At 35.3% G+C, this 14,062-nt stretch overlaps 1 protein-coding gene across 1 annotated transcript in view; it reads right to left on the bottom strand.

Annotated features, from left to right (window-relative positions):
- Positions 1-14,062, bottom strand: part of PRTG (protogenin) — a 134,363-nt gene that overhangs the window by 79,642 nt on the left and 40,659 nt on the right. Inside the window, exons 3-6 of the mRNA XM_020981348.2 lie at positions 3,344-3,488; positions 2,111-2,244; positions 1,545-1,682; positions 1,139-1,297 (exon numbers count right to left, since the gene is read on the bottom strand). Coding sequence (XP_020837007.1) covers positions 1,139-1,297; positions 1,545-1,682; positions 2,111-2,244; positions 3,344-3,488 — 576 coding nt within the window. The remainder of the gene's footprint in view (positions 1-1,138; positions 1,298-1,544; positions 1,683-2,110; positions 2,245-3,343; positions 3,489-14,062) is intronic.

Genomic DNA, 14,062 nt, shown 5'->3' with positions numbered 1-14,062 from the left:
AGGTGATTGAGAGTCTGCACTGTCCAGCACAAATATGATAAGCCATTGGAAGTGGAGGGGCCACCAGGCTGCCTAATGAGGGGTAAATCACACCAGGTCAGAAAAATGGAGTGGTTTAAATAAAGCTTCTGTGCCAATTAGTACTGGGATTAAGCCCATGAGCGGCCACTGCACTTCCCGTCTCAGAAAAATAAGAAACAAAATAAAACAAAAAAACCCAAACCTGACAAACTAGTACCTATTCATAGGAAAGTGACGAGGGGACTTGTAATTTTGCTATATAAGGATCAGCTAAAGGAACCAAGTCAGACTAGAGAAAAAGGTTAAGTAGGGAAAGTAATGCCTATCTTCAAATATTAAAGGGCTGTAATGAAGTAGAGTTAGACTTGTTCTTTTGGGCTCCAAAGGGTAGACCTAGGAACAAGTGGAAGTTGCAGAGGCAAATTCTGGAAAATTTAGGAAAAATTTCTTAATTATTAGAGTAGTACAAAATTAGAATGGGTTGCTTCTGGTGATTTTCATCACTGGAAATCTTCAAGAGGGATATATTAGGTAGGATTCAGGAGATTAACGTTAAAATGTGGGTTGGACTGGATCACCTCAAAGGCCACTTCCAACAGAGACTCTATTGATAAAATGGTATTTGTTATCATAGAATGTTAGAGCTAGAAAGAACCATAACAATTATCTAGTTTAAACTTCTCATTTTTTTAGACAACAAAACTGAGGTTCAGAAAAGTTCAAGAACTTTCCCAGGTCACCAAGCTATTATAAAATACCTATGTCCTCCTGATTCCCACATGAACATGTTTCTGTCAAAATACCACACCTGCCTCTCCATTCAGCATGGCTGAAAGGGCATGTATTTTGGTAACGGGGAGAAAGGGAGATGAAATGAAAAGAGTGGGTTGGTAGGTGGGATAAAATGAACAGTTAAGGCAGTCAGCAAGGAGGACATGGAAAGAGAGTTGGATTTTAATGTATCATTCTAATTTTCTATTCATAAGCTTAGAGTCAAAAATCACTTAAGTAACACATAAAAACCTTAACTTAACTGGATGAACTGTCAGCTTTAAAAAATAAGAAAGCAAAATAGGAAATTTTAATTTTTTTTATTGGAAGGAAAAAGCAAACTTACCTAGTACAGTTAGAGTTGCCATGGCAACTGTGAAATTCCGTGTGCCAGGGGTAGAGGCACGACAAATATATACCCCAGCATGCTGCAGCTTAACATCAGATATCATGAGATTACCATTTCCAAGTACTCGAGTATTAAATACATCAATGGACTTGTGATCTATTTCAAAGAAAATGATCCAGTTACAAGGATTTAAGATCTGTTCTAATATTACAACTAGAGAGTAAGCACTAAAATGGTATAAAGCAGAATTGCATAAGGCATATTTTCCCTTTGTTTCAGAAACAAATATAAAACTTTACAAAACTTCCTACAGAAGAAATCCACAAAATAGCATAATTATGTTATAATAAACATTTTAATTTGTTATAGCAGAATGAACAAAAATAGTTTCAGGCAAACCTACCAAGACGGCTCCAAGAAATGATTGGCTTAGGATTTCCCGTAGCCATGCATTCCAAAACAACAGTTTGATGCAGAGAAGTTGTTATATTCTGTGGACCTGCTATAATAGTTGGCTTGTGGAAGGACTTGGACTCCTTGGCTTTGAAAATAAAAGAAAATGGATATAATTAAAAATGAAACAATCCACGAAATACAATATAATATGGCAAAAATTTTCAAAAAATGTCTACTTGAAAATTCATCATTCAATTCTGATTACACTTTAACTCATTTAATATTGCTATTTCTTTTGAGAACCTACAAAGCAAAATGCAAATAAAAAACAATATATGTTAAGAACCTATAAGGCATATATTTAATTTTTATTAAAGATGCTAGCATCTTTTGTAGACAAGTTACCCTATAATAAGATGATCTGAATGATAATTGGGGCTGCCACTTTAAAATTCATAACTGATGTTACTACAAAGAGATTACAATGATTTACATTTAGCTGTCAATATCTTTTAAAAGACAAAAGCTAAGAAAAGCAAAAAAAAAAAAAAAAAGAAATATTCATCTTGTTACCTGGGATGACAGTTACAGTAGCTTCTATGCTTTTATGTCTACTGGCTACAGTAGTAGCAACACAACGATAATTTCCAGCATCTTTTTGGTCAACACCATAGATCTGCAACACTCCTGATGGCAGAGCTGTTATCCTATTATAAAAGCAAAAAGATAATGGAATCATTTGTACTAGCTTTTGCTTCTCCTTTTAGAGAAACTTTCTAAGAAGGAATATATTACTTTTACCTCTTTTCAAAGAAATGTATAAAATATATTTGATGCCTTCATAACACAGTTTATTCATAGTTTTACTTTGAGCCAATACTATTCTCTAAAGAGGGAAAGGGATTTTATAACATGGAGCCGTGAACATAATTTTTGTACTGTATTTTCCAAGAATGAAAATTAACCATAGGGGCAGCTACGTGGCACAGTGGATAGAGCACCAGCCCTGGATTCAGGAAGACTTGAGTTTAAATCTGGCCTCAGACACCTGACACTTACTAGCTATGTGACCCTGGGTAAGTCACTTCACCCCATTGCCTAGCCAAAAAAGAAAGAAAAGAAAATTAACTACAGAGTTCACAAAGTAAAGCTCAGCATTCAAGACTACAATTAACTACAGATAACTACGTTATCTGAATAAACTCTAATTTCTAGACTTCCAGCTGCTAATTTCCACTAAGAAAGTCCCAAATAGAGAAGAGTTTCCTTGGGCAGCCCTGTTCCTATTCTAGAAAAATGTTTTTGACCTAGTCATGTCCCATTAATTAAAGTGCCTTTGGCACTTTGACAAGACACATGCTAAGAGGCTAACCCCTGTCCTTCCTACAATACAGGGGAGGGGACTGTTGTAATGGTTTTTATAAGATGAGCTGATGTGAGATATAGGCCCATAGAATCTAGCAAGCTCATAACCATAAATGTGATGGGAATACTTTCTGGCAGCCTGGGCTCTAGTATACTTGTACAGGCATGGGAACAGCTAGGAGGAAAAGATGTCCTTGGGGAGACAAACTCTGTGATCTCACCTCCAAGCACATAACTAGAGACTAGCTTCACAATTGTCACTTTTAACACATATGGCATAGAAGATTCTAATTTCTATTCTAAAGCATGAGGCTCATTCAAATTGTTTAATAAATACATTAATACCTGAATAATCTTCTTGTACATCTCTAATAACTCTTTTTTCAAAAAAGGCCTTTTTTATCAATACAGTCCCACTGACAAATAAAAAAGTCTATTTACCTGTCCATAACCAATGGTAAGCTTGTTCGATTTAATTCCCAAGTTATGATAGCAGGAGGGTGTGAAGTAATCTTACAGGCAAGTCTTGCAACCCCTCCTTCTTGGACTTCAATTGAATCTGGCTGAATTTCAAATGTGGAGATGGCTAAAACACAAAGTTTGAAAAGTTAAGAATGATAAAGAAAAAAATAAACAACAGTCAATAAATATTGAAAAGCCAAATTTGTATTCTTGCCAAAATAAGCAAAGGCATAAAGATAATTTAAAGGGTAATTTTGTCAAACCAGAGATTTGTTCCCCATGTCACGTAGGCAGCCCTCCTATTTAGTGCAATTCTGAACTATCATTTCCTTGGAACTTACAGACACAGAGAATTGGGGACAGGGAAGGTTCTGAAATAAGAGAGGGTGGAATCAAAATATACATACATGCTTTCAAATATATGTTACTGGGAAGGAGAAAATCAATAATGTAGCTAGAGTTTTTCTTCATTTTCAGAAAAGTAAGGTTAACATTCAAAAGTAAGAAAACTTGGATAGTATGGAAAGAGGATAGACTTGATATAGGAAGACCAATAAGAAAGCTAAGCTAGAAATAAATGGATCACTTTCACCTAGGAGGAAAAAGTTTAGGGGAGGTGTCATGGAGGAAGAACCATCTGAGTCAGAATTTTAAGGAAGGGAAAATCTTCAACAGAGAGAAATTGGGGAGGGAGTCCATTGTAGGCATGGATTTTCCTGAGCATAGCCACTGAAACAGGAAAGGAAAAAAGAGAATGAGGAAGGAGTTCAGTTGGGTTGGAATAGAAAGTAGTAGGTGAAGGAGAGTAAAATGAGGTTGAAAATTTACTTTATTAATCATCTTCTTTGCAAGGTACTGTGCTAGATAGTAATGACACTGGAAAGCTATGAGAAGAAGCTGAAAATGCAGGTTGAATTTAACTATGGAGGACCTTACTTGTCAAGACTGAAAGTTTATATTTTCTTCAGGTCAGAACCAGAAACTCTTACATTATTTTCTATATTGATGGATTTGCTATTTTTCTTTAAATATAAAAAAATGGTATCTTTTGTTTTCATAGCACCTTCATTTTGAAATCTCTCCCTATCCTAACCAGTAAACCATCACTTGTAACAAAGGATAGAGGAGGAGAAAAAAGCATTTTCAAAAAACAACAAACGCATCACCTGAATCTTCCTCCCTTTCTCTCTCCCTTCCTTCTTTTCTTTCCCTTCTCCTTCTTTCTTATCTTCTTTCATCTTCCTTCCTTTCTTTCCTCCTTTCCTCACTTCTTTCCCTAGCACACAAAAAGCTTAAGAACCTCTGACTTATCAGAACCTCACACATAATAGGGGTTCAATAAATATTTGGCAATTTGAGAATACTGAATAACAACTCAGTAATTTTAGATACTCAGGAGGTAGTTTTCTCACCAGTAAAACAGGGATAACAATTACTGTTTTATTTACTTCAATGAGGTTACTGTGAAGATCAAAAGAGATAACAGCTGCAGAGTATCTCGTAAATTATAAAGCACAAGATACTTTATATAAATATATATATTTATGTCAGCTATTCTTTTACAACTCTGCCCATTAGTTCTTACAAAGCAATCATATTATTTGTACAGTATGCATACAGTATATCCATAGTAGGTGATCAATAAATATAGGCTGAATGAACAGGTACATTTCACCTAACTTGGTTAATTAGTTTGAAAAAAAATATCATATCATATAGTACGACAGGGCACAATTAATTCCATGAGAACAACGTTATAAATGAAACCAGTCTAAAATGGTGTAAGAGGAACAAAGAGACAGGTTTCTCAGAGATCCCCTGAAAAACAACAAGAATAAACACCAAGAAAAGAAACAACTAAGAAAACGGAAGAAAATGATAATCAACCAAAATAATTAGCAAAGCTCATGAAATACTAACAACTATAGCTAGTTTCATACTAAGAAATTTGAGAATCAATAAGACACAGACGATTACCTACTGAAGTATAAAATACCCAAGCCAACAAAAAAAGTATACAACCTTAAGAGAGACTAATGAATTGATCTATTAAGAAGGTTAAATCAGACAAACTATTAATAAACTGCCTTGTAAAAAGGCACTGGGCCTAGGCAAATTCATAAGAGAATTCTACCAAACTGTTAACAGTAAACTTCCTATACCATTTAGACCATCTTAAAGCAGAGAACTACTGGTAGGTTAATTCCTTCTACAAGGTATAGATCAGTATAATTCAATGAATATTGGAATCAATTGTTATTCATTTAGCATTCATCTACTAGCTGTGCTTGTGACTTTCCGGACTTCACTATCTTGACTCAGCTGCCTTCTCAACCTGGAATTTCCATTCCATTCCAGCCTCCTCCAACTGATGAGCTCCTTCTAGGGCCTTCATTTTGGGGATGAACCTAGGCTGTCCATGTTTCATTCCCTTCTCAGCTATGCTTCTGATTCTACATAATGGGTTATCTTCCTCCCCTTTCAACTCCCTTTTATGTGTTATTTCACTTTACTAGAATGTAAGCTCTAGTTGGGCAGGAATTGTCTTTTTGTTGTTGTTGTTGTTGCTTGCATTCAATTCCAAGGGCTTAGCGGGTACTTAGAGGGTAGTAAGTACTTAATAAATGCTTGTTGCCTGCAGAGAACTCCCCCTACTTGAATGAAACCCAAGGCACAGCTGACAAGTCTTGGGAGTTTCCAGGAGGCGAGGAATGACTTGCTCAGTCACAGAGCTAATAAATACCATAATAGTGATTTAAGTCTAGGTTTTCTTGGACTCCAAGCCCAGCATAACATATACCATCCTGCCACGCTGTCTCTATCATTATTGATGATGTAAATAATTAACTCAACAGTTGGGCAACCACACTGGCACAGTGTAGGCTCTGGATCATCAGTGAATATCAACAGCTTTAAGAGGCTGCATGGCACAGTGGACAGAATACTAGACTTGGAGTCAGGAAGACCTGATCTGCCTCAGACGCTTACTTGGTTGTGTGACATTGGATAAGTTGCTTAATCTCTCTCAGTTTCAGTTTCCCCATTTTTAAATTGAGGATAACAGCACCCACCACGTGGAATTGTTGTGAAGGTTAAGTTAGATACTTTCAAAATCTTAAAATATTTACACATGTAAAGTAGTATTACTTAAATTGTCTCTCATAATCAAGTAGAACTTATAAAAGGAAGATGAGTATTATTTAATAACAGGAAACCAACCCAAATAATAAATCATATCAACAAGAGAAAAAATAGAGCATACCATCATTATCATAATATTAAGATACAGAGAAAGTCTTTGACAGGACTTTGAACAAAAATATAAAATTCACACCAGCCAAATGATGGTTTAAAAAATCCACTGCGAAACTACAGTAAATAATTTCTTCCACAAAAGAACTTTGCAAAAAAAGGTATGGAAAAACCTTTGGGCAATTGTATAAGGGAACACAAAGCAAAGCCAGTACCAGTGAAGACAAATATACCTAGCCCCTAAACCAGCTATGTACAATAGACAAACGTAGCCTTGAAGGCTCTGTGTTCTAGAGCAGCAAGAACAAAGCATCCCACGAGCCAAAGCCACAAAAAGGTTGGAAAGACTTAGAGTAGTCAGGAAACACCAGGGTGGAGACCTTGGAAGCCCAGGGCAATAGCAGCGACCAGAGTGGCATGTATGGCATTCAGAATGGAGATGTCACAGGGGGCAGTGATAGTGTTCTGCATTTCAAAGATTGAGGGGAGCCGAAACTTCTGGAGTGGTCAGTACAGGAATCCAGCTTTAAACAAAGAACATTCAACCACCTCATCCAAAAGTTTAGAAAGAGGTGTAATGTGGCCCTGGCACAAAGCCTCAGTTTATTAGTTAAAACTGGAGAATTGAGTAAATTTTTTAAAACTGACCATTATAAAAAACTATCCTAGATCTAAAGATTTCCCCAAAAGAATGAAAGAGTAATAACTGCAACAATTGCAAACTGATACTCAAAGAGAATGTCCCTAATGGAGCAGATACACAAAAATGACAGAACAAACCCGAGGACCTTGACCTTTCTCATGTAACTCAAGTCTCAAAGCCCACTGGCATTAGCCTCTCTCCTCATTGGTGGAGATCAATACCCTGTGCCTGAGTGAGGGGTGAGATTCGGTTGGCCACAGTGGGAAAGGAGAGAGTTTCACTTTCTTTAAATATTTTCACTCTCTTCAGTTTCTTCTGGAGATTGAATCTCTTCTAGTCTTTTTGAGTCTCTTCAGTCACTTCAGTAGCTTCTGGCTTCCAGCTTCAGGAGAGAAGATGGATGATGCCAACCCCCACTTCAGATTTCTGAAGGGACAAAGGTGACATTGAGAGGAGATAGGAGTCTTCATCATGTCCCTACCTCCAGCTTGCTAACACTAGAGACTCCGGGGAATTTTTCCAAGATGTGAGATTCTCTTTCTTGATTGAACTGAATTACCTCACTCCCAATAAAAGATTTCCTTCACTCTGTATTGTCCACATATGCTCTCCTCCTGTTTTAGATAAATGAGTTTCTTTGCTACTCACCATGTGTGTTCATTGCAGAACTGGTATTTGACAGTAAAGGAGTCAAGCCTTGGGTGTAAAGTTAGAGTCCCGCTTTCCCTACTAATAACAGTGATAAGAAATTTAGCCTGAACCTGAAAACTACATCTTTTAGACTAATAATATTTAAAGGGAGCAGACAGAAATAATTCCAGCTCTGTAGCCCCTCTACCTGAGGAGGGCAGGGTGGCTAAGCTCCTGAATTTAACCTCCTGCTTCTCCTTCTGGCAGGAATTAGTCTCCCTTGGAGAAGGGGAGCAGTGGAGAAGAGGGTAGAGATGTCTCTTCTGCCTCCCTTCCAGCCATACCATGACACCCTCAGGCTACACGTGATAGAGAAATCTACCTAGCAGGTAACCACATGAACCAAGGAATTACAAAGCACAGAACCATAATAGAGAAAAACAAACCTGAGGACCCTGTCATTGCAAATATCATAGAGGCAGTGCAACAGAACTTTGAGAAGTTCATGAAATGTGAAGAGACTAAGAGTCAGGACAAGGAGGGGCAAATCAGCAGACTTTGGCTTTGTTGGTACTAGAGAGAAGTGTATAGCTAGGAAATATTCACTATGAAAAGCAACCTAGACCAAACCCTTTGCTGCTACTATGAGTCATGTAGACTGTAGTTTTTAAAGAAAGGACAGAGAGGACTCCTGAAAGGGAAAGTTTCTTGACTACCTTGAGAAAGAGAAGGAAAATTTTCTTTTTTCACTCTTCTCCCTCTTCCACCTCCGCCCCACCTCACAAAGGATACCAAAGTTCCTCAACTCAGGAGCTGAGACCCAAATGACACGATTACACAAGTGACAAATAATAAACACAACAGAATCGTGTATTCATTGAATACATTGAATTAGTCCATATCATGAACAGGTACTGCACAGGATAAATGATAAACTATATTCAGAAATAAGTGGGAAGAAGAGAACAAGCTAGGCACATTGGAAAAATTGTGCAACACTTTCAAAAACAATCCTAGGCTACTCCATGATACAAACCATAAGTTGTTGTTGTTCAGTTATGTCCTACTCTTCATTACCCCTTGTGGAATTTTCTTGGCAAAGATATTGGAGTAGTTTGCCATTTCCTTCTCCAGCTCATTTTACAGATGAGGAAACTGAGGCAAAGAGAGTTAAATGACTTGTCCAGGGTCACACTGCTAGTGTCTGAAGTTGGATTTGAACCAAGGTCTTCCTGACTCCAGGCCCAACACTCTGTCTACTGCACCACCAGTCCTGATATCCATATATTAAAAGACTTAGAAGAAGGCATTAGTGCATTGAGCGGGTCCACTTTGGAGGATTTATGGGAGAATCTGGACAAGAATTACACAGGATGAAAAAGTATGGATGGGCTGAGATCTGTACTAGGTCATGGGTAATATACCCACAATGAAGAAATCATGAATAAATTGAAATATAAGTTCCTTAGGGTGCTAAAGGGCCCACTTGAAGGTCAGATTCAAAGCAATAGACAATCTCCTGGAATATGTTTTAGACAAGTTCTGAAAGGAATTATAAAAGGAATGTTCTTTTACAAATGGATATGTTTTTGTTTGCTCTGTGAATTACCATTATCTGTAAAGAAGATGACATACCAGTGCACAGTGTGGCAGGTTAAGTGCAAACTAGAAACTAGGTAGAACAAAAAAGGAATTAAAGATGTAGCTGACAAAGGACGTCAAAGGCAACAATTAAAAGTTATCTAGTTATATCAAGAGTAGGGACTATTTTTTCCCCTTTCTTTTTATCACTAGTGCTTAGCACAATGCCCTAGCACATAGTAGACACATATTTGTTGACTGACTAGAGATTCATCAGAGTAACTTTCAAATATAAATATGGTATGAAATGCACAGTCAAACCAAAGTAAAATAGAAGCATTTAAGGTATGTTATGTTCCAGTTTTGATATCTCTCTCTCTCTCTCTCTCTCTCTCTCTCTCTCTCTCTCTCTCTCTCAATCATGGAAGACATTAAGGAGAGTCTCACTTCAAAATGTCATTTTAAATAGGTAAGAAACTTTAGGAAAATGATGCCATGGAGATAATTTATGTTTTATGACATTTTCATCAAATAATGGAGTGGGTAGATAGATACTGATGTGGTCATATGGAAGTTCTTATACTCTTATGGTACTTTACCTTGGTAACATCGCTCAGCCTGGTTTCATTCCAAAGTAATTATGACCCCAAACTACTAAGACTTCACTGATTCTACTTAACATAGGCTTCTTTTCAAAGTCTTAGTGATGCTCTTAAAAAATTGCTCCAATTTCCCAATTTCATCCTCCTGCTATAGAATCCTCTCCTTTAAACAAAACAAGCCAACACACTGACCATGCCTAATGGCCCTATGCCTCATGTAGTCAACCACTGCACTACTGAAAGGAGGTATGTTTCATCTCAGTCTTCCTGTAGCTTTAAATAAAGATATCCTTGTGCATACACTCCCCAAAGCACAAATGATAAGGGAAAGTTTTTTTTTTCCTTCTTTACAGCTTCAAAATCTTTGTTATTATATCCTTTGAAACCAGAAGGGGAGAAACCTAAATTATTCTTAACCTCTCTCTGATTTTGGTAAAAATACTAGAAAACTAGTATGGAATAATTAAGCAAAAATTAAGGCAAAGTTATCCTGTGAATTAATGGCAAAATTAGTCATGTAATTCAAACCACTGATTCACTAGGTCATACTATTTACATATACATTTTGCTTTCAAAAGAGTCTTGTATACAAATGGTCTATTCTTAGAAAAATGACATAGATAATATAGAGTCATAATCTCTCCTTTTGCCTTAGTCTCCACGTTCTGTTGAACCCAAGTTTATGCAGTGGGTACATGCATTCCATAAATCAGTTCATTAGTCAATGCTGAGAAACATAAAAGACTAATTTTTACATTTAAAATTTATAACTGTCAGTCTTTAACGAAGATAAAATGCACACAGCCCAATGACAACTACATATAGGATGCAGGAAATCAACTTCAGAAAATATACAATTACCTAGTAATTAAACTCAAGTTTTCTTAGTGTAGAAAATAAATTCATATTAGTTTTAAAAATCCAAACCTCAATCAAAGCATATAGAAAAGTATGTAACTATGAAATAAATTCTTTCATTTAATATCATGTTGATCTTTAAACTTTTTGTGACATCTATTTCTTTTGTTACTGGTTTGGTTTAATTCACATATGACATTTCCCTTTGCTAATGACAATCATCTTTGTAATGGCCAATTTTATATCTCACTTAAAAACTAATTTATAAACCAATATCTGTCATTATCAAATATGTTTTCATGTAAATCTGCAATACTTCTGTCTTCATGCAAATTTCTTTCTTTCTCAATGCTGATTTTATTTCTTCTTGTAAACTGTGATTTTACAAGTCTATTGCTGTCTTGTGAAACCTGACCTCTTTGTAACTTGCTTCTTTGCCCCCATGGCTAGTGCTAACATAAACCAAGAACTCAAGAAGAAGTCATTAAAGTAGTGCTATTAAGAGGCCAGAGCTCCATAAAATAGGCAAGAAACAAAGTATCTAGAAACATTCACTGTTCTCAAAAACAACCTTGTAAATGCAATAAATGTAAGTGCTTTTTTTATTTGAGACTTCCTCTTTTCCACTTGTCTACTTAATCAATTTGGGTCAAAGATTGATAATCAACACAAGTTGACTAATAATATTAAAATTGTTAAATCTTTGTATTCAGTAGTATATTACTATTTTATTTTAAATATTATGTAAAAGTTCATATTTACATGATAATTGATAAGTTATATAGCAATTTAAGGTTTGTAAAATGTTTCCTCACAACCCAGTGAGGTAAAATCAGTATTTAATACAATATTAATAACTTAATATTATATCAAAGTATATAAAAGTTTAAATGAAACATTTAGAGTATAATTTTTTTGTGTTTCTAATGTAAAATCTGCACTATGTTGTCAATAATCACTACAGAGTACAAATGGTTATTACATGCTGATAAAATAGCTCAAGAATGAAGATTTATTGAATGTAATTCAAATCACATAAAATAACATTCTTACATGTAATGAAAACATGAGAAAAATCACTATTTTTTTAAATGACATGTATATTACCAAATAAAAGAGACTGTACCTAGTAAATCACACCATCACGTTGACAGCATATTTAAACTATAAGGTAGTAACAACAGTTTAAATACAGTGCTTGGGTTCCACCAACGGACCTCCATTTCACCTGGCAAACCTCCAAGCCAATCCCAGAAGGGAAAAGAATAAAGCAGGAAGTTTGCCAGAAGACAGCCTTCCTGTTCCCAACTCTCTATCACTAACTTAAAATCTTACAATCAACCTCCAGAAATCTTTGGAAAAACTAGAACACTTAACTCCTCCAGAAAAAGAGACTTCTTGTCCTATGTAGAATGATGTAAAATGTCGATAATACATCATAAATCAATAATAAACATTATGATGAGATTCATTTTTATATCAGTCTTTCAATCAACACACATTAGTTAACTTCAGGGTTTGATAATCAAAATAGTTTAAGCCTAATCATAAGTTCCTCTCAATCTGTCAGACTCAATTCATTTTCACACTACAAATTCTCATAGCTGGTTATACACACAAGAAAACATGGAATGCTTTTGAGAAATACTCATTTCACTGTTTAATTAGGATATAAGGAGGAAAAATTGAGCAATTTGCAGACACTTTTACAAAGTATGCTGAAATTTTAATTATATTCTAAAAAGCAGTCAAAATTTAGAAGCTCATATGTTACTAGAAACAATAAGGAACTAGGATAACAGTTAGCTGAAGACCTGAAAACCAGTTAAAAGCCTTATGTCCCTACGAGGGTTACTCAACTCAGTTTCCTCAGCTGAACAACAGGGACAACAATATTTACACTATCTAATATACAGGATCATTTTTCAAAGTGCTTTATAAGTCTTCAAATACTATTCATGGTATTATTATTTTCACAAAAATGTTCATTCAATAACAATCTCTCTCAAAACAGCCTCTCAAAAAAGATATTAACAATGTTACTGATGTGAAATTTATGGAAGGATTCTGAACACATAGTACATGCTCAAAAGATATCTATTCATTATGAACTGACCTCTCAATTTAATGGGGCAATGTATGGGCTGCTTTATTTGACTGTAATACAATCCGAAAGTATTGTGTTGTAGATTCATTTTTCCAAAATGAAATAATAAGAATACTTTGAAATAACAGAAACCAAAGGCAAGAAAGGGAACCAATGACTAACCTAAATAAGTAATTTCAACAAAATAAACATTTTAAAATATGTTCACATCAACCATTAAAGAGTGGCTAAATTTTGTTCGATTTTTTACATGAAGTCCAGCTAAATACTTTAGAATTGTCATGATTTATAATTGAAAAGTATATATTTACCCATACACACCTGCATATGCACAACTATACAGAAATTAGAACATTTCTCACCAGTCAGAGCAAACTCCCTGAAATTTATAACAAATCAAACAGAAATTAATAATTCCATGAGACAAGAAATGTTAAAACAAAGTCAAAAGACAAAAAAAAAAGAAATAAGGTGTCTTATAGCAAAAACTGACCTAGAAAACAATTAAAAGAGAGATTATGTAAAAATCATTGGACTATCTGAAAGCCATAACCAAAAAAAGCCTAGATAACATACTTCAAGAAATCATAAAAAAAAATTTCTATAACTCCTAAAACCAGAGGGCAAAATGGAAAAACAAAGTTCACAAACCACTTCATGAAAGAAATCAAAATAAAAACTTCCAAGAACATTATAGCCCAAATCCAGAACCTCTAGGTCAAATAAAAAATGCTGCAAGCAGCCAAAAAGAAAGAATTCAAGTACTGAAGACCCATAGTCAGACTCACACAAATTTTAGCAAACATCACTATAAAAAATCTGAGAGCTTGGAATAGGATATTCCAGAAGGCAAAGGATATGGCTTACAACCAAAAATAATTTACCCAGAAAAACTAAGCAAAATCCTATAGGGCAAAAACCTGAATTTTTAATGAAATAGAGGACCTCCCAGGATTCCTGATGAAAAGACCAAAGCTACACAGAAATTCTGAAATACAAAGACAGGAATCAAGAAATACAAAAAA

This window comes from Phascolarctos cinereus, unplaced genomic scaffold, assembly GCF_003287225.1.
Source record: "Phascolarctos cinereus isolate Bilbo 61053 unplaced genomic scaffold, phaCin_HiC Scaffold_3;HRSCAF=262, whole genome shotgun sequence".
Classification (NCBI taxonomy): domain Eukaryota; kingdom Metazoa; phylum Chordata; class Mammalia; order Diprotodontia; family Phascolarctidae; genus Phascolarctos; species Phascolarctos cinereus.
The sequence above is the reverse complement of the archived record's forward strand: the minus strand, read 5'-3'. Positions and strand labels throughout refer to the sequence as shown.